Below are 27,182 nucleotides of genomic sequence, written 5' to 3'. Positions count from 1 at the left end.
CAGCCCACAGTTCTATCCTATGTTTGGCCATCGGAAATGATATACCACAAATGCTTTAACGTTACCCTCTCGTGCTAGCTCATTTGCCGCTTCATTGCCAGCAACCCCAAAGTGACTTGACATCCAGATCAGAGAAACTCTGTTATTACAACGCAGTGTATTTAAGGTTCTTTTACAGTAATTAACCAGAGCCGACACTGTTTTCAAAGCATGCCGCGCCTGGGGAGCAGCTTGACTGCCTGAGAAAAATCGTACTGTCATGTCCTTCACCTCTCTCTCAAGAAGGATTTTAGCACCCATGTCAATAGCAAATACTTCCGCCTGGAATACAGTACAGTACGTACCCAGGCTGTAAGCTTGCTTGATGGCGTTACAGTGAATGAAACTCTCACTTGGTCGGATCGTGTAACAAAACTAAAACAAAGAGTGGCTTGGAGATTGGTTCTTTGTACTGTTTAAAAATTATAGTTAAAAGCTTACCTTTGAAAGAAGCAAGAAATGTGTACTTTGCGTATTTCCATAGCATTGCGACATACGGTATAATGGTATGGGGTGTTTCAACTGAATCAAAGAAAATCTTTAAATTACGAAGGAAGACGATGATTTAGACTGTCCCAACGAGACTCGCAGAACGCGATTCAAGGAATTAAAGATTATGAATTTACCATCGTGTTTTATACTTGCTTGTAGTAAATACTTTCATAAATATCGAGAAGAATTTTCCATAAATTCGAACAAGCATGGTTACAGTATGCATCATAGAGGAGATTTGACCATCGGACAACAAGAATATAAAAATCTTTCAATCTTACAGCCGTGAAATTTAATTTTTATAACACGCTTTATAATACGCTTTAAATTTTATAACAAAAGCTACCTCCTGTCAAAGTAACAGTTAGTTTGTACCTGCAAAAAGTAAACTGGTATTACAAAATTAAAAATGAATTACACAAACGCTGAAATGTGCGAAATGCATTACCTTTACGGAATGGCGTGCGGTAATTCGGCAGAAGCAAGGCGGTTGTATCAAGAAAGACATCTTGATTGTAAAGGAATACTACTTGTAAAATAGAAGTTTTAAAAGGAATACTGCTATTAATGGGCGGCCTATGGAGATTGCAAATTCCCAGGTAGAAGAGGCTGTCCTCAACGAAATTGATGAAAATCCGACCACAAGTACCAGAAAAATTTCTCATAACTTAAACCTATCTCTAAAAGCCTATTTGGAGAATTTTGAAAAGGCAACTTTTGTATCCCTATCATATCCAAAGAGTACAAGCCTTATTTCCAAGAGATTTTCCGCCAAGATTGGCTTTTTGTACATGGATGCAAGACAAAATAGCTCAAAATCCTGAGTTTGGAGCCGAAGTTCTGTTTACCGATGAAGCATCTTTCTCGAAGGATGGTATTTTCAATTTTCACAATAACCACATATGGCCAGAAGAAAATCCACATGAAATTGCAGAAGGCCAACATCAGCAACAATTTTCAGTAAATATTTGGGCTGCCATCGTCGGTGATAATTTGATAGGCCCACATTTTTTACCGAACAGATTAAACGGTACAGATTATCGACAATTTTTAGAAGAAGTACTGCCGAAACTGCTGGAAGAAGTACCGCTTCAAGTAAGACAAAACATGTACTTTATGCATGATGGAGCTCCGCCCACTTTATTTTGGTTGCTCACCAATACTTGGACGACGAATACCCAGACCGTTGGATCTCGGTCGAAGAGGTCCGCACCCTTGGCCACCGCGATCTCCCGAACTTAATTGTTTAGATTTTTTCTTTTGGGGCCATCTGAAAGCTCTAGTGTACGCTACTTTAGTTGAAAATGTTGACCAATTAAGAGAGTCCGTAACACTCCGGGAATTTTCCTGCGTGTTAGACAGTCAATGCGCCGAAGAATTGCTACTTGCATTGAAACGGCAGACATTTCCAACATTTAATTTAACTGTGTATGATTTGTAATTTCTTTTTTTTTAATTATGTAATTATGAAGTTAACGTTTGCTTTTGTAACTTGTTCTAACTTTTTAGTAAAATAAAATTTTTCTTTCAAAAAATTGACCATGTTATTCAACATAAAAGTTGATTTTTCTCGAAAACGGTCAACTTTAGAGCTCATGACCTTCAGTACCTTTTTTGTGTAGAAAACATTGGCGGTTCAAATGGGCGTCTCAAAACCGTATTTTTTCCAGTGGCGTAGAAGTTGGGGAGAAAAACAATCACTACCCCTTCAAAAACTTCACCAATTATAACTTTAAAAAATTTTTTTCTCGCACAAAATTATGAGTAGAAAATGCTTACAAAAGCTGTTTTCTGTACTATAAACGGTTCCGGAGATATTAGCAATTTTTTTTTATTAAATTTCAACACACTTTTTTGGAATTTTTTTTCAAATTTTTGGACAAGCTATCACATCCTGAAGTCCTGCACATATATTATGAAACAGCCTATATAATGAATTACAATTCAGAGCCACGGTGAAAGAAATTTTACAGCAAGGAGAATTTTGTTCTTTTAATGATTTTTTTTATAAACTTTACTTAACTGTACTCTGTTTGTACCTTTTTGAATAAAAAATAATAATAAGTGTCCGGCAGTATTAAATGGTCAATGAAATTAGTATTCAAATTTTCTCAATTTGAAAAATTTTTCGCAGGAAAACGATTTCTTATTACTGTTACATAATGTTTAGAGTTTGCAAATTCTATAAATAATGGTATTTGTTTTGTAAAATATTTTTGCTTTCTACCTTGAACCGTTTCGCGAAAAGAATACGAGTACGAATACCGATCTAAATATAAACTAGAATGGCAACTGTAAGGAATTAAAATAGATCGTTCAAGACTAGAATGGGATCGCGAACTCTTCTCTCTTCGCCAACAATTAAAATGTTCCGAATTAACCGGGTGGCGCGCACTTCTCTGGACAATGAACCAACTATTCGGGTAATTAACGTAATTAGCTTACGCACGTTAATTAATCCGGCATCGTTGAGACAGGTTAGTACCCATATGTCCTCTGACAACATCAGTTCCGTATTATAAATTTAAATCTTAGCGTATCTTAAGTGTTGGACATTTTTGATCAATTAAAATTTATTTTTCGAGTAATTTTTTAACCGATTCGTTTTCGGGATACAAATGATAATTATAAAAAAATAAATAATTCCTTGTTTTCATGTTAAGATAAAACTGATTGGTCTCTAAACTCGGCCTCAGAGGGCGGTCCGAAGTTGTACCTTCTGAATAAACAGACGGTCGTCCGCCAGTCTACGTTCGACAGTGGTACGCGTTGGATCGTTGCAGAAGTTGCTCTCTTGAACAGAAACTCTCTCGCGCGCGCAGCTTGAGTCTCAATAAATTAAAGCTCTCTTCCTATAAGTTTTGAAATGTGGCAATAAAAAAAAGGCAATTTCTTCTTTATCGAAAAACCTAATTAAAAATAACATTTAAAGAATATAAAACTGAGAGGTGTTATTTTTTTTGAAAATGCGTGTTTTACTTTTGCTCGTGGTTGCTCTTGGTACAGCGAAGGCCGGTTCTGATTATTTTATGAAAATGTTCAGTCAACCGCCGCCGAAGGACCCGTGTTACGACGACGATCGCCCGAAGAAGTGTATACCGGATTTTGTGAATGCTGCTTTTAACGCACCCGTTAAGGCATCTTCAACTTGTGGTTCGAACGGGCCAACGCAATATTGCGAATTGGATACAGAAAATCAAGGAAACAATAATAGCCAAAATCCGAAATGTCATGTATGTGATGATCGGGATGCAAAGAATCGATTTCCCGCGACGTTTCTAACCGATTTAAACAATCCAAATAACGCAACTTGTTGGCGATCGGATCCATTTCAACCGGCTACGTCGATTAATTCACCTCCTGATAACGTGACATTGGTTTTAAGTCTTGGTAAAAAGTATGAATTAACTTATGTTAGTTTACAATTTTGTCCCAAAACACCAAAACCCGATTCAATAGCAATTTTTAAAAGTATGGATTACGGAAAAACGTGGCAACCGTTTCAATTTTATTCAAGTCAGTGTCGAAGAGTTTACGGAAGAGCAAATCGCGCTACCATTACAAAAGCCAACGAACAAGAAGCTCGTTGCACCGACGCTCATCGTCATGCGGGTGGTGAATTCATCGGTCACATATCAAGAATAGCCTTTTCGACTTTAGAAGGACGTCCATCGGCCTCCGACTTCGATTATTCCCCGGTTCTTCAAGACTGGGTAACAGCGACAGACATAAAAGTCGTTTTTAACCGCCTCTACATGCCCATAGAAGATCCACCCTCATTCGACGACATCATGATCGAAGAACACAAAACATACAAAGCCCTAGGTCACCAACATCACTTAGACGAAGAAGAAGATGATATCGAAGATCAAACTAAAGGTCCGATACCTTTAAATGAAATGCAAGTGATGGAAACCGATGATATTAAACCAGTTGTTGTCGAAACTAATGGTATTAGTACATATCATCCTGTACAAGTAACCCATCAGTACGCGGTGGCTGATTTTGCTGTTGGAGGAAGATGTAAATGCAACGGGCATGCTAGTAGGTGTATTGTGGGCAAAGACAACCAGTTGAGCTGTGATTGCAAGCATAATACCGCCGGGAGGGATTGTGAAAGATGTAAGGCGTTCCATTTTGATAGGCCATGGGGACGTGCCACTGCTAGAGATGCTAATGAATGTAAAGGTAAGGACATTTTGAAATGTAAAGTTAATGATAAGTTTGGAAAATTAGAAATGCAAACTTCCTTTGATAATGGAAAATATATTTTAAAGATTTTTCAGTTTTACCAAGTATACTATTTAATTTAAAAGTATTCAAATTATCAAATTATATTAAGTTATTATTATCCACTTAAGCGAATTACATCAAAATTTCAACTCAAATCTAAAAATTGATAAGCAGAAATTTTTGAAGTTGGATTTTTGCAATATCATGCAAATATTTATTCGCCTTCATGCAAACAATATCTAACAGAAGGAGTTCGGTTGGATCTTTTTATTTGATTGCAGAAGCAAAAAAAAACTGAAAAACTTCCTCATTGAATAGGTAATGAAACTCCGAATTATTACGGTATTTACTAATGCCTGAAAAAAAATGTGTTGAATCTTGCATTATTGTGTTAGAAAAAGTGATATCTCAAAATCTTAAATTTGTTTGAAAAATGGCCTTTTTGATTGGAAAGCTTGTGCTTTTATTTACGAATACTGATAATATTATAACGATTCATTATGATTTTTTTAAGTACTGATAAAATTGTTTATCCTAAAAAAATAGAAAAAGTGTTATGCTGTAACCGGTTAACGGTGAATTAAAGTTGGTAGAAAATTCTAAATAATTGCTAAAATTACCTTAAACGATGTAAAGATTAAGATAATTTCTCAAATTTTTTAAAGTAAACGAGATATCAAAAATGATGAAAACAGTCATCATTAAAATTGTTAGAAAACTCCAAATAAATACTCCAAATTTGTTTTTTTTTAAATTTTATGCATACCCTAGAAAAGATTATTCAAAAAGTGTTAACGTGATTAAATATTTTTTTAGCTTAAGTTTAAGGGTTGATTAAATTTTCATAAAATTTGTTTTAAATGTTTTTTATTGCATCATTGTTTCACTACAAATACATTAAGATATAACGTACCATCAACGAGTTATTATTGATTATAACTTTTTTGCATTCATATATTTTGCCTTCAGATTGTCTCTCTTATTTTGTAATTTAATCAAGACCGGATATAATATCTAACTCTATCGGCGACACTGATGCTCGAGCTGATACTACGGCCTACACTATATCCATCCTACATAGCCTATCGTATTTAAGTCAACCTCACTTAATGGTACATTTGTTTTGAATAAAAAACAAAGTAGTGTAAATCACGAGGAGTGAGAAGGGGCTACATTTATCCTGTTGCAAACCACATGTCGCTGACTCATAGGACTGAATTGGACTATAACTATCTGATCCTTTGGTTCGTGCGTATGGGACGCTATGTTGCAGAAACGTATCTGTGGTAGACGGCTAATTTATTCTGTAAGAGTTCGTCGAGGGGTAAGAGTATGCCCACAACGTATGCCCCATTAACTGTGTCATCCAAGAAATGTGAGAAACAGCCTAGAATTCGCAGATGTACTTAGACGGAGACCCTTAGGTTGCTTTGATGAAATGTCTGAGGATGTGGTTAAACCTAGGGAGGTTGCGCTAAACTGCTGAAAGTTAAGGGGTATGGAGCTAGTTTCAAAGGAAAAGTTAAAAATTATGCAAGATCATATTTACGCAACTGAAGATAAGTAATAAGTAAATAAATAAATATGCGTACAAAAAATTTACTCGAGAAAATGTCGTAAGCAGCAAATGAATACATACAAATACAGCGTATCATAATAACTAATTCAATATAGCCTGAAGAATGTTGGTATTCATACAGCCGAAGGCTTTAATATAGATCTAAAGAATTGATATATGTAGTATAGAAATCTGCAGAATTGGCAAAGTGACTACAAGAACTGGAACATGATCATCTTCTTTTAAATTGTTGTATACATTATAATAGTCTGTTAGGTCTCTCTAGGTAGTAGCTTACCTCAGAGTAATTTTTACTACGTTTTGTTAACTTTTTCTGACTGATAAATAATTAATTTAAATTTAAACCTTAAATTATCAGCTTCTCAGAACTATAGAGATGAAACCTCAACAAAAACCCTGCTGGCTAGTGATTAGTAGATTGCATAAGAAGCGAATATATGCGGAAAAATGTAGAGTACGGGACATAATCAGATGCCAGAACACAGATTTCCGAGAATCATAGAGGGTGTTTCAACAGCACCTTCATTTCTAAAGTAAATTTGAAGATGAACCTTAACTATTTTTAGCCGTTACGATGGATGAATCATCTCAGATGGTAGATTTCTAACTGCTATCACCTAAGATTTGGTCTGTTGCATCCTTTTTTTTGCGTCAGTACTATTTCTAGATTACCCCTACTATTTGTGGAAAGCGCAAACAGCACAAAAAAGTCTATTAACTGTTTTAACCTTTAAAGCGGACATCAAACTGACAATTTTGCACTTACAACAAAGAAGGTATGCAGCAATTTTACTAATTTGTTTATTTCATTCTAATCATTTCTTTATCTACAATGCGGTTGTTGGTCCAGAATATGGCAATCAAGTAGCAGAGGAAAGAAAATTAACTACAAACAATTTAATAATCTACAAATGATGTTTTTAAGGTGGTTTAAAAAAACTCACATAAGCATAATTATGTAAAAAAGCACATATTGTAAGCTCCTTTTCTAGCAGTATATTATGGAATAATATTCAAAAGCCATCGATATTATGACAGTGTTTTAAGCTGTGTACAATTTTTAAAATACAACAAAGATGCCATTTATTTATGGTCTCATTTGATTATCTTTAGCAGCAAAGCTATGGTTTCATACGATTCCTTCAAGTTTATTGAATAAACCCACGGCACCGTTGGAAATGTGTTGTATCAAACCTGATTTTACTAGAATTAATAAATAGTCACCGTTCCTATGTTTTATGTCAAACACCAAGCTGCATCATTACCCATTGACATCTCTGCATACATAGATTGAATTCTGCACGTTGAAATAATGAGCGAAGGAAATATCTATTACTCTAAAACAGGAAATTTTTGAACAAAGAGTTAGAAGATTCCGTTATTGTAGTCTCATTCCCAAAAGAAGAGCTTAAATTTTCGAATACACAAACGATAAAAATACGAAAGCAAAACGTTCCAATAAACATAGATTTTGGTTAACCACATCAATCTCTGCATTTAACGGTATTAGAAATTTTTATGTGAATTATTGTTACGATATTGGTGCCATAAAATGTTCAATAAATCCCATATAACTTCATAAAAGCATAATAAAAGCGTTCATAAATCGTAAAACAAGATTAATTTATAATCAAAATGGTAACGAATGTTTCTAAAATTGTTATGGGAAACAGATGGGTAAAAACAAAGTGTGTTGAAGATTTGGAGCATCTCTTATATTAAAATTAAAATGATTTGTACATCAACACTCAAACATCAAACTTCTGAAGAGATAAATGTCTTAGAGTAGTAGATCTTGTAGAATTTAATGCATCATCTCAGCATGTTACAATGATTTTTATCTTAAGCAAAAGCGGCTTCGTGTAAAATATAATCGTCATCTCGACGTTGATCGATGAACCTTTACTGTTATTTTTGTTATTTTGTAACCTTGCCGCGAAAATCATCGGGCGACATTTCTTTATACAGGTCGAAATGACTGTTTTTGTTCTCATGTCCAATAATTAATTTGTTTTCCAAGTTAAACTTGGTAATTTAAAATCTATTTATAGATATTACAACCGTACTTATTAGGATACAATTTTACAACTTCCTTTCTTTTTTATTGAACAATTTAATTATCTTATTCGTTTTTTTTTGACCTTGTTTAGTTTGACACACGTAAATAAATACACCTAAAAAAAATTTGTAAAGGGAACACGAAGAAGATGTGTTCACCCACCCTGTGAGAGTAACATCAAACAAAACCACGAAGTTTCGAGTCTATGTATATTTTTATGGTGTGTCCTGGAAACAAGAGCCAAGTCTCTGTTAAACACGGTCGACGCTGTATGATGAATTTATGAATTTTGAACGTAAACAGGGTCCCAAACGGTTACCTACCTACCTACTCTTGCCAGAGCCCTATATGCTCCTTACAAATACGTTTTTCTTTTTTTGTGGGTATTGAGGGGGGTTAGTGCCTGTTTTGGAAACCGTTTGTAACGTCACGTATATGTCGTTATAGACGAAGACAGAACCCGTCGTCCAGGAATGTCCTTTCATAACTTCTTCCAGATGTTACAAAAAAAAATTGTAACAAACGCTAAGAAAAAAAGCTTTTTAAAATTACTAAAGAAATTTTAATTACCTATATACTTATTATTAGTCTATTTCATTTTCAAGGTTGGTTTAGTTAGATAGTTTGAATTACCGTGAAAGGATTATGTAACCCGGCAATAATAATAACGGTTTGGTGTCGTTGGCAGACTTGACGGTGCCACAGCACCAGTAGCAAGCAATAAGGAAGGTGGTGGGAATGAGTAGGATCGCCGCCCGGTGGAAAGACCGCCGACACGACTGGACGAGAAACGTTTTTAAATTCGTTGGAATGAATTTGGAACATTGCCAAAATGCCTAACCGCAAAAATACTACTCAGGTCTCACTATGTGCTCTGCTAGACATATGTCCGCGTCCGAAACGATCTTTTGTAAGATCTAAAGATCTAAGAGAAGCTATGAGAATTTCCCCTTCGTATTTATATGTACACATTTTATTGTGTTCTAAGTGGGTTTCGATAGAAATCAAAAAATAAAATTAATAAAATAAGCACTGAATAACAACTAAAACTAGACCCAGAACTAGAAATTTTCGGGTTTAGCCGTGCGTTGTCAGAAACTGTCTAGTTCTGGGTCTAGTGTTACTTCTGGTTTTAATTCTATGAAAAATATACAACAATCGATACTGAATAACAATTAAAACAAGAACTAACCCTAGTATTAGAACTAACACTAGACCTAGAACTAGAAACATTCGAGTTTAGCAGCCTTTAAGAGACGTAGGGGTAAACCCGAATGTTTCTTTCTAGTTCTAGGTTTAGTGTTAGTTCTTGCTTTAGTTGTTATTCAGTATCAATTGTTGTATAGTTTTCATTGAATTAAAACTAGAACTAACACTAGACCAAAAACTAAAAAGTTTCGGGTTTAATTCGTTTTAACGAGATTCATTATATCGAGGTTTTGTTGTAATTATTTTTCGATTTAATCAATAAAAAGGCTTAATTACAATTTGATTAGTTCACAACCTTTCAATTCGTTACATAAGTTGTTTTTAAAAGAAACGAAACAAGAAGGTAATTAAGACTACAGTAATGATTCAGCAGAATATCTTATTAATAAAATGTTAACCGAATGTAATCCTAACGATGTAATCTGAAAGTGTAAATTTTTTTACATTATGGTGAGAAAGAAAAAAGTGAAAAACTATTAGGTTATCTTTTCATAAATATTAATTAATCCAAAATTTACATTCGACCGCTTCAAAAAGACTACCGGTCCAGACAACTAATCTAGAACTAAGAAGAAGGCTTATCTAGCAAACGGATACATTCCGAGCGACTTTTTAATTAATTTTTTTTTTCAAGATAACCCATAGATACCATTCACCGGGGCTAAACAATAATAAATCGTATTCAATTCCACTCAAGAAACTCAAGTAGAGCTTTTTCTCAGATCCGATTAGAGAAGACGCGTAATCTTTGGTAGTCTCTTTTATATTCTTATTTACGACCGTCCACCCACACATAATAATAAGCCAAACTCATTCATTTAACACAAATAATAAATCGTAACGAGTCCTTATTGAATATTCCATAAAAAGAAATTATTACATTAATTCGTTTTAATCTACGACAAAGATACGAGTCGTTGAGAGTTATGAGAGTATTGGACAATTAACATACAATGCAAATATGACGCCATTAAGGGCACACGCCGTTCACGTCTCTAATACATAATTCGATTAACCGAGAAAAGAAAAAATTTAACGAAAGGAAACTTCACGCCGCCGCCAAAATGTGTAAATTTATGTAGATGAAAGGGAGTGTGTAATTAGGTATTGTCAAGAGTCGATGAATAAGTTGTAATTTTTCGAACTCTATCATAAATTTAAATCTAAATTATTATTGACTGAAAATTATTCAAAAAAAAAATACTATTAGGATGACACAAAAGATAAACGAGATGTTGAACTCTTTTTGTGGGATCCTTTCGCTGGGGTTATATTTTTTTGTCGCTAACTCTCCAATTTTTCAAGCTTATGACAGCGTGAAATAACCCAGATTCTGCGTAGAACTCGAGATCAACCTCTTTGTCATAAAGACAGACACAAAGGTGTGCTGGTATACTGCACCGGCTAGGAAAAGAGATGAAAAAAGAAAATCCGACTGGGTCTCGTAGAAGCCGTTGTTGTTGTTGTTTGCTTTCTAGATGACTCGCCAAAGTTAATGGTGCAGTAAAGGTTTTAACTGTAACTTCAAACGGCAGCTCATTACGTGATTAAAGTTGAGGCGAAAAAAAATAATCGACACGAAAGTTTATCAAAAAAAAGTAGACCCGGAAAGTTGGCAACTTTTATATAACGTAGTAACGTTCATTAAAAAGTTAACAGGTTCACGAGAAAACTACGTGAGAATAAAATGTGCAATGAAAGATAAAATTAAATATGAGGGGCAATGAAAAGTAACGGTTTTTCGCCCATAAACATGTTAATGTCGGTGGCGAATTTTATTTTCTTAAAAAATAATTAGAACGTCGCGAAGAAATGGATATAGATGAACGAGCCAATTATGAGTAATACGCTTCTATGAATAAACTTCTTCAATTCCAATTCCGCATCTCACTTCGTTTCGTTTATTTATTTTTGTTCGGGGTTTCAAACGAGCAAATGCACTCGCACAGATAAAACAAACAAGGGGCATCATAGAAACTCAGAAAATAGGATCAATTTTCAACCTAATACATTATTAAAAATTATTTTTTGTATACTTCATTGTATATTTAACGTTACCACAATTTGTGTATACCTATTTCGATCAAAAGATCAATGTTTAAATGGTTAAAATTTTCAGGTTATATTTAAGGTATTAACTTGTTTGAATTGAATTACTTATGTTTGAGAGTAGTTTAAGAGTCAGAAACTGTTAAAAGATGTTGTTTTATGATAACGAAAATGTTCACTTTTAATTTTTGAAATGAATTGAATTATCTGCGAACCCCTTATAAATCAGAAATAAATTGACGAACCCCTTGTGTAGTTGTTGCTTACAGGTAAAAAGAAATAAAATCATACAAGGCAATTGATACAATACTCTTAATTCATAACAAAAAATAAAAAAAGTCTTAGAAAATCTAAACATAAACTTTACATTAATAAAGACTAAAATAATAGATACAAGAAAATCAAAACACAAAATTGACACAACACTCTTAATGAGTTATGTTGTGCAAAAAGGTAATAAAACTTTGATAGCTTTTTCTCACAAAGTAGCGTATTCATTTCCAATACTGAGCCAAAAGTCTATTAAAGAGTGGTCTTTAAAAATCGCTTTTAAGGAGCATTCACAGGATAACTCAATAAGTTTTTCTTTTCGCAGAAAAGTTAGAGAGATCTCCAAATTTAGATCTTTTTGGACAGGACTACATATCCAATTATTTTGAATTTTCGGATAAAAAGCTGCTGAAAGAACTAAAATATTCGTACTCACTCATCTTTTTTACCATCGATTCAATTCTATCATGCACACCGAAGATGGTGACACCTGTGCCTTGCAGTGATAAATTTAATTCATTTAATTTACCAAATATGTCAGCTAAATATGTAAGCGTTTGCAGTCAAAGAATGTCAGATAGACAAGAAGATAAATGAAATGGATGGTCAATAAGAAATACTTGAACTTCAGATTTTAACTCAAACAGACGTGTCAAATCTTTGCCACGGGAAGCCATCAAATTTCCGTGTGAAGTAATAAAGAAACGTGATGGCTTCCAAAGTCTTCATAAAGCGCATGAAATAGACGGGAATTAGTAAATCGCGATTTTATAAAGTTTACAATATTTACAGCATCACTAAAGTAGTTTCCTGTCATTGATTTTGCACCATTTGTGCACACACATACACAAGAAGATCAGTTTATTCCATTTTTTTCAAAATAATTGCTTCTTCAGTTGTATAAATTTTTAAAGGTTTTGGAAAAAGTACATCTTCCTGAATAAGTGTATCTAACATGCACAAACAATATTGCAGCGTTTGCTATATCGGTCGATTCGTCAAGCTGGATGGCAAAATCATTCAATTTAATTCTTTTCGAAAGCTCATTCTCCACATTACTTGCCATATCATAAATTCTACGCGATACTGTATTATTTGATAAAGACACTAGGTAAAATTTTTTTGATGCCTTTTCTTCAAGCATACACTTTACAATATCTTTTGCGCATGGTCCAATTAAATTTTCTGCAATTGTATGTGCCTGTCCAGATTTTGTCAATCGCCATTTTACTATGTTCCTTTGAAGCTGGCAGGAAAGAAGATACTATACTACTCTTTCTATAATCAGCCAATTGTCTTCTAAAATACTCGATAAGTTTATCTTTGTATGTCGGATGTTTGCTTTCAAGGTGTCGACGAAGAAGTGTTGGTTTTAAGCTGCTGTTAGCAACCACTTCATTACAAATTACACAAAGCGGCTGAGGTAGCCGCATAGTGAACATAATAACATAGTGAACATTGGTGTATATGTTACTGTAAAACCTCGTAAACTGGTAAATTCTAGGTATACCTATATAGGTATACATATACAATTTAGACTCTTAAAAGTCAGAAATGTTATAAAATTATGTGTTATTTTGGGGTTTACTAGTCAAAGTCTGTATATGCTAGGATATTCACAAATTGGCGCAGGTAAAAGTGTGGTTTTCTGGGTTATCTATTTCCATAACGTTTAAGAAAGTCGTGAATGATGCGTATGCATTAAACCCAGAGCTAACATGGTATGACTTTCTTGATTTCAAGACTTTTCAAAGTATGAAGCAGAAAATAGAGTAACGAAGTAGCGACTTCTGTCACACAATTGACATTCAATAATACACTACAATACTCGACCGTTTCAAATTATGTTGGACAACGGACATCTGTTACAAGATGAAAACATGATTCGACATTTCCTAACTAGTTTATATTATAAACTAATTAGAAACCCAATAAGCCCAGAACAGAAACCAGGATTAATGTATTGATTTCGAGAAAACAGTATTTGCGATGATATAGATATAGTAGATGATGGTAGCTGCAACTCCATTAATTCCAGCTTCCCAATTATCCTCCAAATATCAATTTTTGCTTGTATTTGAGAGGAAAGTAAGCTGATTAACCGACATAGTAACTTTTTAAGGAAACATTGATGAAATGTTCTTTAAATTTGTGATGTGTTTCGACGCGTTGAGCAACCTCGCCTATTGTTCAGATCTTGCAGTACTGTTACACTCAATAATGTTAAATATTTTCCTTGTAATTTTTTCCATTTTCGATAAGTTAATTGAGACATACTTACTGGTCGTTTATGAGCTTTTTCATTTAGTCTAGATATATTGTCCATCTTCTGGTGATGGGTTTACTTCAAGTGGAAAAATCAATTTTTATGCGTAATAATTATATCGTCTTTGTCAGAACTAATGTCCAGGGCAATATAGCTGAGTATATTTGATGTGCCTTTAAAACATGTAATAAAGGCTTACATTAATTAAATAATCTCGAACCTTCTGTCTGGTTGATCATCAATTTTTAGAATTTTTTTTGATAGTTTGGCTTAGATTTCCATGGTCTGGCAAGTTCGATTATAAATTTATAATGTCGCACATGTTTTTCATGTTTTTTGGTAATGTTGCAAAAGTACATAACATAACAATTAATGGTAAAGTAAGTTACTGGTTGTATATAATTTAAGTACGGAGCCAAATACTGGGATCATCAACCGTGGGGTGAATAAAAACCTCCTTTACTAGTACCTTTACTAGTAGCTTTCGAATTTTTATTTTTAATTCTTCATCAGAGGAACGCTATTTTATTTAAAATAAAAAAAACAAATCAAACAAATTATACAATAAAAAACTTAAAATATAAATAATAATAAAAATTCGAAAGCTAAGGTACTAGTAAAGGAGGTTTGTATTCACCCCATGGTTGATGATCCCAGTATTTGGCTCCGTACATAACAATTAATATAATCTTTAGGTTTTTCTACTACATGACGACATATTTTAATGTCATGGAGTCATTTGAATGAATTTAGATTCATTGTAATTTAAAATTATTTCTGGTCTGTTGTTTTTTCCGAGATCTCAGCATCACCGTACATTGTTGCAAGTAATAGCACTATTATTGTTTTTGATGAAGCATTACAAGGATGTATTTAGTTCTCTATCATTCATATTTAGTACTTCGGGAGGAATTTCCATCTTATTTTCCCCAAGTGTTCCTATGACAAGGAGCTTGAATTTATCATCCAAGAGTTTATAAGCTAAGGGTGTCATTTTCAACAATGGTGTCCTTTTCGTTGCTTTCTGCTTGCCTAAGTAGGAACAAGCATTCATTCATCACTGGAATCATATCTTTTTTCGTGAATCCTCTATCTAGGATTAATGAGTGATTGTGATTTGTACAGATAAGAACTAATGGATGAACATATTTTGTTCACCTATATCACTTATAAACAACTAAAGAAGTTTTTTTTGTAATAACTTTGTTGTCAGAAAAAAATGTCGGTAGTATTTTCTGCCGCTGCCAATAAATGGTTCAATGAGCTTCAAAACGACAGACTCCTCCAATAAATTTTATACCAGTCTCGTATCGTCTTTTGCCAAATATGGCAACCCGTTTACGATATGTTTACTTGTTATATCAGATGCCAACCCAAATTTTATGGCAAATTTATCTGATTTATTTGGCATGTTTTGGATAAACACATCTACGTTTGGGTGAAATTAGCTATTTGTGAACTGTGATATTTGTGACTGGATTATAACAATTTTGTGTCTTCTTCTTCAATGTTTGACTAGTAATTTTCAGATTAGCTATTGATTTCATCATTACTCTTTCAAAATATGAACCTTCATCAATCTGAGAATATTCTTGAGTTATATAATAGAATTTTGTAAAATCGTTAAGGTGTTAAAAGACATTTTATTGCAGAAATAGAGACGTATATTTAAAAAAAATAATAAAAAATAATTTCAATTCAGTATCTTTTGACACTTCTAATTCATCAAAAATGAAATCGTCAAAAAATAAAGACATAATAAATGGAAAAAGAGAAAGGTTCCCCAATTTTTTGTTGGTGTGTAATTGACACGAGGAAGAGTCGAACAGAGAACCAATTAGTTGTCGCAACCGCGGCTTGTTAGGTATTTCGAAAAATTAATCTTACTTAAGCAAAACACATCCGACAAGCGACAACCGAAAACATTTGTAACGTGCCGTCTGACAGCTTCACAACTGGTTCAGTTCGGATAACCAGAAAAAAATATACTTCATCGCGTGCACGTATCGTTGACAATAATACGCTTTTTTTTTTAATTAAGCCAATTTCTTTATAATGGGTAATAAAATTACCCACCAAATTTTTTATTGATCTTTTTAAGAAGTGTAAATAACTTTTTACCATTGACACAGATTCTTGTGAATACAGTGAAATCCTTTCAAATGCATAAAACAACGCGAAACGAGCTTGTACACGAGTCATTTTATATTTATAAGAAACAAACGTGACCCGGTTTCCACGTAAAACATTTTATATCTTGTATTTTCTTTAAATGAAAAATTCATTAAAAAATTATAGGAATTTTGGGCTGAATTATTTACTAAATTTGGTGGTATAAATAACAAATTTATGATTCTCCATCGAAACGGATTCATCCTTTTTTATTTGGAGGCCACATTTACATAATTATGATCGATTTGACCAATTTAAAATTCCTAAGAATATCCGCTGACATAAACAACGCTATTATTAAAATCGTTAAGAAAATTATAGTTGTAATAATTAACGATTTTTTTTGTTCGTTAAATTATAATAAATGTGATACGTTAAACTATAATGGTTATGATACGTTAAATTATAATGGATGTGATAGATTGGTCGATTAAAAATATTTAACATAAATTTCGATTTTTTTTGAAATTTTCGAAAATCGGATAACGAATCGCAATGTTCAAGAAATTCCAATTAAATCTAATTAGGTTACAAAAGTTGAAACTAGCAATTAAAAAAGTGAAACATTTCAGATAAATTTTTAAACTTATATACTATAATTTCTAAATATGAGGTTAATTATTACCATTTCAATTAGAAATTTAAAAGTTAATTAATGTTATGTCTTATCGTTCTATATAAAATAAAAGTAATTATTAATTAATAAAATGAGCGTTAAAATTATTGTGAATACGTTAGTTAAAAAATGTTAAGAATTCTTTATAGGCACTATCTAATTACTAATTCCATGATTAACATGATGATAATTAAGCTCTTTATACTTCTGCCATATCTTTAAAACGATTAAATTACCATTTAATTTGTTAAACTTTCTGCAACAACTTTAGCTAATTTATGTTATAGGCTGTAATAAAATTATGCCCGCAATCACAGTGTACAGATAACGTCACACGTGACATTTAACAAATCTTCTAATACAAGAGAGAATGGCCACAGCGTACAACGACATACAATTTTCATAAAATTTGTTCCTCCTTCAACTTCGAAAGCTATCAACGAAGAGATTGTGTCAGAATCTCCATCTCTATTGCTGTATTGTTTGCGCAAAACAAAAATAACGATAGCAATCAAATCAATCAACTCTAATTGTATACGCAGGCTGTTGTATGTTGCTCATAGCGTCAGCATGACACATTATCTATTTATGTTAGCAATTTAATTTCTCTGGTATTCGTGGAAATGATTGAGAATCGATATCAGCAAGATTTTGTCAAACTTGCTGGGCGAAATAAGGTACATTATGTAACTTATAAGTCACTGTATGTAAGCGTTATGTTGGAAATCACGATGAACTTGTCTATACATTTCTTTCCCATCACAAGACTAAATATTTATATTTCTTTAGTGTATTACTTCACTGTTGCGCTACTCTGAGTTGACCAATTTGGGTTGATACATTAATTGCAAAACCTCAGCCATAAGCAACCTTACTTAACCTTAAAACAGAGGTTCTATGACTTTGCCTTATTATGACAAGATCGCTTAGTGCAATATTGTATAGACCAGTTTTGGGTTGATATTACATTAATTGTTGCGCGTCAGCCGCAAGCGACCTCGGTTTAATATAACTAAGACATAGATTCCCTGTTTTAAGCTTATCTGAGGTTGCTCGCGTTTGAGATATCGTATTACAGCGACTTAATCAGACGAAATCTTAGATTTATTGTTCTAAGATTAGCCGAGGTCGCTGTAATTAATACTAATTATACCTTAAAACTGAGCGTCGCTTCTACCGGTGTAGATTTCTCTTTCAACTTTACACTTCCTGTTAAGGAGAATTATCAATACTAGGATTATGTGAATCCAATGTTCAAGATTTTAATACAAGGATATCAGGAATTTCACAGCAACCACCAAGGCTATGCAAGTTGAAAAGGCGTAGGTGCACTGACCAATTTGGATTTATGCTCGGTTATTATGTCTATCTGTTTCTGATATTCCAAAATTGCTAAAAAGATAAAACAATTCCAGGATAGGATCAATCGAGAAAAAAGGCAATTTATGTAGTTTACCAATATTTCGTTTTATTTTAAAGATTCTTCAGGATAATCCTTAAAAATTGCAAGGAAAGTAAGCGAGATACCAAGAACATCAAAACATTGTAGTACATCATGAATACTTGCGATACAATCTCCTGGATACACGCAACTGTGATAACAAGACGACTTTTTGTCTATTTTTAGACATTTGGGCAAAACAAAATAGCATTCGTGCAAACGATTGAAAAGTGATATCAGCTAGATTTTGCAAAATTCGCTGGTCGAAAAAGAATTCGGCGCTTCATAAAATATTGCTGGGCATATGAACCAAGCATTGATGTGGTCACATATGACTCTGTAACAAAACTCTTGCTACAAAACATGGTCTCCACGCGATTTAGTTGATCCATGAAGTGTGATCACTGTGCACATAATAGGATCGTATACACGCAACTATTATGACAAGATTACTTCTTCTCTATTACTGGATCATTTATGCAAAGCAAAACCAGCGTAATTATCTTTGGTAGTCGTTGCAACAAATGAAAATCAATGTTAGCAAGATCACATCTAAGAGTCAGTCACTATCTAAAACGTGACCTGCTATAAGGTTGCTGCAAATATAATGGAATCGTACACATGCAGCTGTGATGACAACAAAGTTGGCGATTATGATGGCAGACTTCTTCAGCCGCTGCGCCAGAGATTTTTTCACGATTCCTATACTTTCTTAGAATCTCAAAACAGACAAACTCTTTCGGACTCCCACTCTGGAGTTGTTATGCAAAACTTTGGGATCACTAGAACAGTGAGAATGTAATCTGGATCCCTATCAGAAATGTATCAATAATGATACCTAACCACTTCATTTACTCCCTGGTCAGATATAGGGAGTACGGATACGGGACAAACCATACCATACTTTTCTTCCTAAATATTGAAGTTTTTCCCTACTTCTTTATTTGTAGCATAATTTGATTAACTCTCTTTCCTATTTTAAACAAAATCATCTATACTTCCTGTTAGTCAGAAGCAAAGTCTTCTTTAACGTTTTAAACTTAATGACAGTTTTTTCTGCGAAAGTCCTACTTTGTGATCAAATAATGCTGCGTTTGAAAAAGCCAGAAGTAAGGTTTTAACGCTCGATCAAATTAATCACGTTGCATACAAAAACATCAGAAGGTTTTTTAGGCAGAAAAAGGCAAATTTTGTAAAGAAAGTTTAGAGAATAATGCTATCTTATATAAATATTGAGATCTAGAATTCTGCCATGTTAACTTAGTACAAGATTCATGTTTTATGTATGATATCAAATTGGGTTATCTTTATCCAATCTTATTATTGATAAGTGCTTATAAATATTATTTTGCAAAAACGGCGAATCAAATCTGTTTTGATGACGTCATAACTTGAAAGCAAATAACTATCAGGAAGTGAATATGGGCTCAAAATGTGTGTTTTGAAAAACCAAAACAGATTTCCGTTTTTGCAAAATAATGTTTATAAGCCTTTTATTGAATTTATTCCATATTTTTTTTCTTTTATATACTTTTTGGTTACTTTTTATTACTACGATGTATTATTGGTTGCATATATAACTCAACATAAATAACCTGTAGTTAATTAAAAAGTTATATGATTTTTGCAATAAGTATAAAGTTTTTGTTGATCATCAATCCATGTTCCATAAGTGTAAGTTCACCACAGTACACTTGAAAAGAGTATGCCCACAATGTGGATATTTATGGACCTTTCGAAAGCTTTCAACTCGACAAACCTACATAGAAATGGTATAAGAGGTCAATGCGACAATATTAAAACAGTTCAATATTATATACTATATGTATGAATTAATAATTTATTCATTAATGAGCTATTTTTAATTTATTCAAGTTAATATTTGATAGCTTGTATAATACCGTTACGACTTTACCTGATATGAACGACATTGATTTAGGAGAGCACCATAAAATATTAGGAACGAAAGCAATTAAATATGAATGATTATTGACTCTTACTTGAGATTAACAAGCTAACTGTATCGTTGAAAAAAATTGAGATCGCTACTCCCGCGCTTTCGCATCCCGAGAGAAATCTGATCGTTAAACTTGCATTAATTGCGCTGTACAACGTACTTATTGAGACGTAAATTTGAAAAGATTTTTAAAGTAGATAAAGAAGAAAAGAATTTATTTAAATTTTATGATAAAAAAGTCACAATTCCTTTAATTTTTTGGTTTGAAAGCCATAAAGCTTTCGCGTTTTAACATGTACTTATTATTGTTCGCATAGATAAGAATATCTCCTTAACCAGTACAACAGGAAGTGGTTCGGTATCTTGCTTGTATCTGTTCGCTAGATGTGTCTCTCAGGTCTCCACAACGAAATATAATACCTAAGCACACCAAAGCCCGGGCCCTGGTTATCTTTATTTGGAATCTTCCTAAAGCCGTAATAAAGAAATTCCTAGCTCTCTACTACGTTGTCGTCTCTCTCTCCTTAGATTTCTATCTTTAAGAAGTTTTTATAAGAAACAGTACTTTCGGGAACGTTATAAAATGTATAAATATTCTTGCTTTAACGTTTAAATTTTTTTAAAGTAAAATAGAAAATGGTAAAGATGTTTGTATCGAAAATGGCAGTGTTCAGTTTATGGACATGCAACTACCTTTAACAATTTTCTATCACCTTCATAAATTATTAAACTAAACGCAGCAATTTAAACTTTTTTTTCATTCTTCGCGATCAGCTACTCGTTAAATATTTCATGACGTGCAAGAAGTTATAAAGTAAACAAAACCATTTTTTTTCTTCGCAACTCAGCCGAGAAATTTTTTTGCACGACTTACAATTAGTCTTCGGTGGTCAATTAGCGTTATGGTTATAATAAATTGTTCACCAAGTTTTTATATAGAGAAGAGTTTTTAGAGGAGGTTTCAAAGGACCGTAATCGATTTTATTTTTGACCTTGATTGCCTCATCGTGCGGGGCTTTAATGTATTCAATTTAAACTGCTCGAGAGCTCGCCGCGTTCTCAATACGGGCCACTTGTGTGAGTGTATGTGTGTATCTTGAAAGGAAACCAAAAAAAAAAGAAATCAACTAAACGAAGAGATGTAGCAAAAAACGACATCACCTTTTTAAAATTAAGGTCATGATTAAATCAAAAAAATCCTTCATGGCGCGTTAAATAAACAAACAATATTTTTTTAAATGTAATTTGTGTTACGTAAGCAACAAATTGTTTAATGATTGTATTTATGGCTTTTTTTGCCTTTTTAGTTTGTTTAAAACGAATTTCATTGGAAGAGATATAATTATTAAATCGTCTTGATATCTAAATGTGACATCATCTTAATCCACGTACAAATAGTCTATTGTTCAATAAGACAGTGCTGCACCTAAGTTTCACTTTGAATCTATCCCGTTGTGCTTTTCAAAATGATCTTAGCGTAGGCATAATGAATGTGTACAGAAGACTTTGTATGCGGACGTAAGTTACGGTCCATGTCGGGTTTTATTTTAGTGTTTATCCGCAAAAGAATCGTTCAAACAAACCTATAACAATGAATCTTATTATGTTGGTTAAAACCAGAAAATTATTTTCTACATAAAAATACAGAAAACACAAATTCTAACGGACTTCGATTAACTAATAAAGTTACACCGCGTTCATTACATCTCACGTGTGAAGATAAAATGAAAATACCATAAATTCTTAGTTCTTAAAAAAAAGGAGAAGTTATATTCAAAGGTGATTAAAATAGATATAAACGAACGTTAGATTAATCAGACCAAGACAAATTGCACACATAAACGTGCGGAATATTTTGTAAATATAAAAGTAACAGTTATATGTTAGCTTTTAGATAGCAACAGCAAAGACATTATCTATTAATTATCAGAGGAACGTGTAATGTACTTAACTATTTATTATTTATAAAATTGCTTTTTGGAATTTCACCTTCTCGCGTTCAAACACACCATATCGAGTTATTCTTCTTAAAGCGGTATACGTAAAATTTAGAATTATCTGTGGTATTCGAGGAAGAAACGCACACGAGGGTCCGCGATCGGCGACAAACAGTCTATCGCGGAATGCGTTCGTTGAGAAAAAAAGAGAAAACGATTTCGTCCCGTAAAGGTGGAGAACGGAGAAGGAGAAGAAACGAGACGCGGGGCTACAGTTGCGAGACGAACCGAAAAAATCGAAAACTGGTTGCGAAACGGACCTTTCTCGTATTGTTGGCGTCTTCTTTAAAGAGACCCTTTGCTGGAGTCTCTCTTTGCCGGCTTCGGTCGACCACAACAGAGCAAAATGAGTGTAGTCGTCGAGGAATCTGTCTGTGAGTGTTAAAGAAAATAGATGATTTCTGTGTTGTGGGTTGGTATACTGCTATAAATTGTCTTTGGTTTAAGGATTAAGATGAAAATTTGCTGTTAAGGTGGATGCCTTAATTGTATTTTGTATATAAGTTGATTTTTTTTTTGATTAAGTGTTTAGAAATATTTTTCTGGAAATTAATGAACTTATATCAATGTGAATTCGGTAGCACTTTCTGATATTGATACTCTTTACTGCATTTCACTAAACTGATCATTGTGGATATTGTGTTAATTTCTGTTTGACCAAATTACTTCGTCATTGTAACAAAAAACGTAGTTTAAATGTGCCTGATATCTGGAACAATTTTGTACATTAATGAATATCTAAGCTAAGGAAAGAAATGTAAATACGTTTGGACAAAGAGTTGCTAAATTTGCTTGAGAAGAAATGAAAATTTCATCTGCTTTAACGAAATAAATCTTGATTATACTGGATACTACAGGGAATTTCTCAACTTACTATATGTTTATCGTCGTTACAAAAATCGTTTACTAATTAATTGTGAACGAGATGATGAAGAAATTTTTATCCTCATTAAGTAGTCTTCACATCGTTTCTATAAAGTGTCTTCGCAGCGGTGCTAAAGATTTGAAAGGATGCGGTCACTTGCTTTTGTTGTGTCGATTTGCTTTCTACCCAAAGGCGAGGAGAACTGGACATGCGTTCGAAAAATGGACTAAACGTGCGCGGTACTTAACTTAATGATATCATGATTATTAGTCACTGCTTTCATTCGAAATCGAAGATTGATCAGAAATTTAAGACTCTAACCATCCGTCATCGTCAATGTCCACCAATTTTGATCCTATATCTGGATCATCTTACATTAGATTTGACTCTGAATCGCTTTTACTCTCCTTCTTCAACCATCAAAGATATCTTGTATTATCATACCTCTTCTCTAGTGATCCCATGGTACTATAAAGGTAAGATTGATTTGGTTTATCTCGGTTGTGAGCTCTCGGATATATTTTTAATGTGAATGCAAAAAATTTACTAAACGTTTCTTGTGCCTATTTATCCTGCTTATTTATTTGTTTTTGCGTTTAGTATTTAATAATATTAATTCTGATGACTGTTGGAATGTGTGGGCTAGTTGATATGATATTAATTGTAGAATTAATCAAGTATAGCCATTAGATTGTTTGCTCTAAGATAAGCTGAAGTCGCTTGCAGCCGAGGCGTTACATTAGGGTAGATATGACATTGACTGTAGGCCTCGACTTTATCTGATTAAGCCGAAACCGCTTAAGCTGAGGCGGTGTGATTGTTGTCATAACCGCTCAAAGATGATACTGGTTAACTCATTGTAGCACCTCGGTCGCAATCGACCTTGATCTTCGATGATCTTCTGTTCTAAGCTTAGTCGAGGTTGTCTGTTGAAGCTATATTTTCTGTTTATTATCTGTTTTATGACTAAACCCCAGAATATTGTCCACAAAACATGATAGTTGAAGTTATGTCTATGATCGGAAAAGTAATATATCATGGCTTCAAATCCTATTTGAAAAGTCAATTTGAAAGAGTGTAATCATATCAAAAAAAGCCACATTGCCAATATCAACCCGAAACTACAACGGATTATAAGGTAAGCAACTCTTATCATATCTTAATACAAACCCAACACTACTGCATGTCAGCAATAGAAGATTAATTCTTTGAATTTTGGGCTACAAACTGAAAGAAATAATTTGAGATGTTTATCTATTGAAATAAGTAATAACAACAATTTTGGGGAGGTGGAGTCGACAACAAAAACCTAGACAAGTTTATGGAGAGTTGAGTTAGACAAGCTTAAGGCAAAGTTGCATTCAAATGGCTAAAACTTTTAAATGCAATATGCCAAGAAAGCCTTCCAAATTAATGTTGGAAGAATCATATCTCGCAAACATCGAATCGGTGAACTTGGTATTTATCTGGTTAGATATTCTTATATGATGATGGAGTTAAAGTTTGCTTTCTTCACAGTATTAATCGTAACGCTTTTCTAAACGCTGAGAACAAAGATGGTTGCCCTTGTTCTAAAGATCCAAGGTACACTTCCCCAAATCAGACAACAGCTCAGCGCATGACTTACCTTAATTTAATAGTACAGTTTAGTTTAATATCATGTTGTAGTTTATGACAACTAATAAGCGCTACATTAAATCTGTATATTAAAAAATGTTTAAATAAGAACATTTAAATAGAACAAGGAAATACTCCAAATTGACGGTTAAGCTACAATCTCTGATTAGTTATACGGTCTGTGACACAGGAGAAACAATTTAATAATGCTTCCCTCTCTGGGCTCAGTCTTGCAAGAAAAGTATCTGCTCTTCAATATTTCAGATGATTGAATTGTTATGTTGGCCTGTAATATCACCTTATCATCACCATATTAGCTTTTATTCTTTAGAATTGTATGTTTACAGATAGCTTTGTGTCTTCAATACCTGAACACAAAAATCCATACAAGCTTTAAGCTATCGTATCATCTTTTTGAGTTTCATATTATGCCAGTAAATCTGCGGCAAATGCAAATGATACTTTTCACGATATGTTTTTATAATAATCTAATCACTCATTTGCAACTCATCAACTCAAGATACTGAATTGGATAAAAGTACTTTATTATTACGGGAGTCTCCAGGGACCATAAAACTTGTACTTTGGCCTGCAGTAGTACTATTTACCATCAAATTATTACTTCCTAACATCAGATGCCATCTGATGTTTTCTTCCGCAGTGGAATTCTTGTTACTAGTGTTAGACAATAACATCTCGAATTCATCCTGTTCAGAACATTTCATTTCTATGAACTTTTTGATGTTTACAAATCGTGTTAAAGTTTTTCTTCAACAACGATATTTCACGATTAAACTTTTTGTCTTCAACTAAATTAAGTGTAATGTACTACTTTTATCTATTTTTTTTATAATTCCTGCTCCTTTTATAATTGATTCAGCGAGTGTAAAATTCCTGCCTTTAGCTTATATCACAAGGTGAGAGAGAACATCATTCATTAAATGGATCGCTTGGCTTAAAATGTCACATTGCAGAATTTCTCTTTACCACAAAAGCATCAGTTAAAAGGTATCAGCTTTAGATTTTGTGACGTAACCCGAGTCAAAGTTACGTAACTTCGCGTGCATTAAATGTATATTAACAAAAATTATTTTTTTTTGGCAATCATTGTCGATCACTCCATTCGGTCATTTAGATTGTTCCAAAGTAGTCTCAATTTCTCTAGTATATTATGGTTCCAGCAAAAATAAGATGTAAGTTTGAGTATAATCCAAATTACACATAAGATAGTCTATCTGTTCAAAACTAGTTGAGAACCAAGAATCCAGAAGAAGGAGTTATTCAAAGTCTATAATAAGATGGCGTCTACATTACTATGCAAGCTTCCATCGTAGACTAATTCAGAACCCCCCTTGAAAAAAATAACGGAACAACCTGTAGTTGTGATCGCATTGAAGCCATTCAACAACACTGTCTACGTTATTTGGCTTGTAAATTCCACCTTTCCTAGTGCGATTGCGATAGACGTTGTTTGATTGTTAATTTGTTGTCTTTACGTTAATCCACTCCTCACAACCTTGTAGTAATTTTAATCACCAAACATTTATTACCACAAACATTCGTTTAAAAGTATCTTAACAGAAATCTTCACCAAAAGTCGCAAATCGTTCGAGATCTAAATTCGTTTTCACCCATTCTTGTATCTTGTTTAACATTAATAAATTTCTTTGACAAGAAAAGTTATGGAAATCATCAACCAATTTTGTTTATTAAATTTCTTGGATATGTGCCACTTAATTTAATTGATTTTGATAAAGTGAAAGTAAACGAAAAGTTACCCTGAATTTTTCCATGAAAATCTCAAACAGCCTTGATTAGACCTTGAGCTTACTTTTAAAACCGACTCACACAATTCTTCGGTTTGTTGTTAACCAGTTCAACACGTCTTAACTCCGTTCCTCGTACTTAAACATTTCTTAGAAGTTCCCACACGTGGGTTACGTGTCAAAATGTGGTGTGGCGTTAAAAGATTTACTAATTACTACAAGATAGCTGTTATTTCTACAACAAAAACAATTTCTTCCTGGTGTCAGAAAAATGTCTACGACGTCCAAAGTGAAGGAACACCACGAACAACTGTTGTGTTATTTACATTATTTAGGAGATCGTTTTAAACATCAAAAAGATGAAGAAAACGTGAAACCGGATTTTTCTTTATTTTCGCCTGGCTATCTAAACTCAACACTCAACACCTAACGAGCATGACATGTTTTGACGGGTCGGGTCGTTCTAATGAACGAGGTCCCGAAGGATGTCGGCATCCTTCTACTTGCTGCACGCAACTCGCTCAGAAACCTAACGAGGCCACCATTAAGGTGATT

The 27,182-nt window shown here is 33.4% G+C and overlaps 1 protein-coding gene across 2 annotated transcripts in view; it reads left to right on the top strand.

Moving 5' to 3' along the window:
- Positions 1 to 3,273: 3,273 nt before the first annotated feature.
- Positions 3,274 to 27,182, top strand: part of LOC111425739 (Netrin-A) — a 154,522-nt gene continuing 130,613 nt past the window's right edge. For both annotated transcript variants that reach the window (XM_023059968.2, XM_023059969.2), the window contains exon 1: positions 3,274 to 4,719. In XM_023059968.2, the coding sequence (XP_022915736.2) occupies positions 3,498 to 4,719 (1,222 nt within the window). In that variant the 5' untranslated portion in view covers positions 3,274 to 3,497. The remainder of the gene's footprint in view (positions 4,720 to 27,182) is intronic.

This window comes from Onthophagus taurus, chromosome 1, assembly GCF_036711975.1.
Source record: "Onthophagus taurus isolate NC chromosome 1, IU_Otau_3.0, whole genome shotgun sequence".
Taxonomy (NCBI): Eukaryota; Metazoa; Arthropoda; class Insecta; order Coleoptera; family Scarabaeidae; genus Onthophagus; species Onthophagus taurus.
This window is presented reverse-complemented; position numbering and strand designations above follow the sequence as displayed.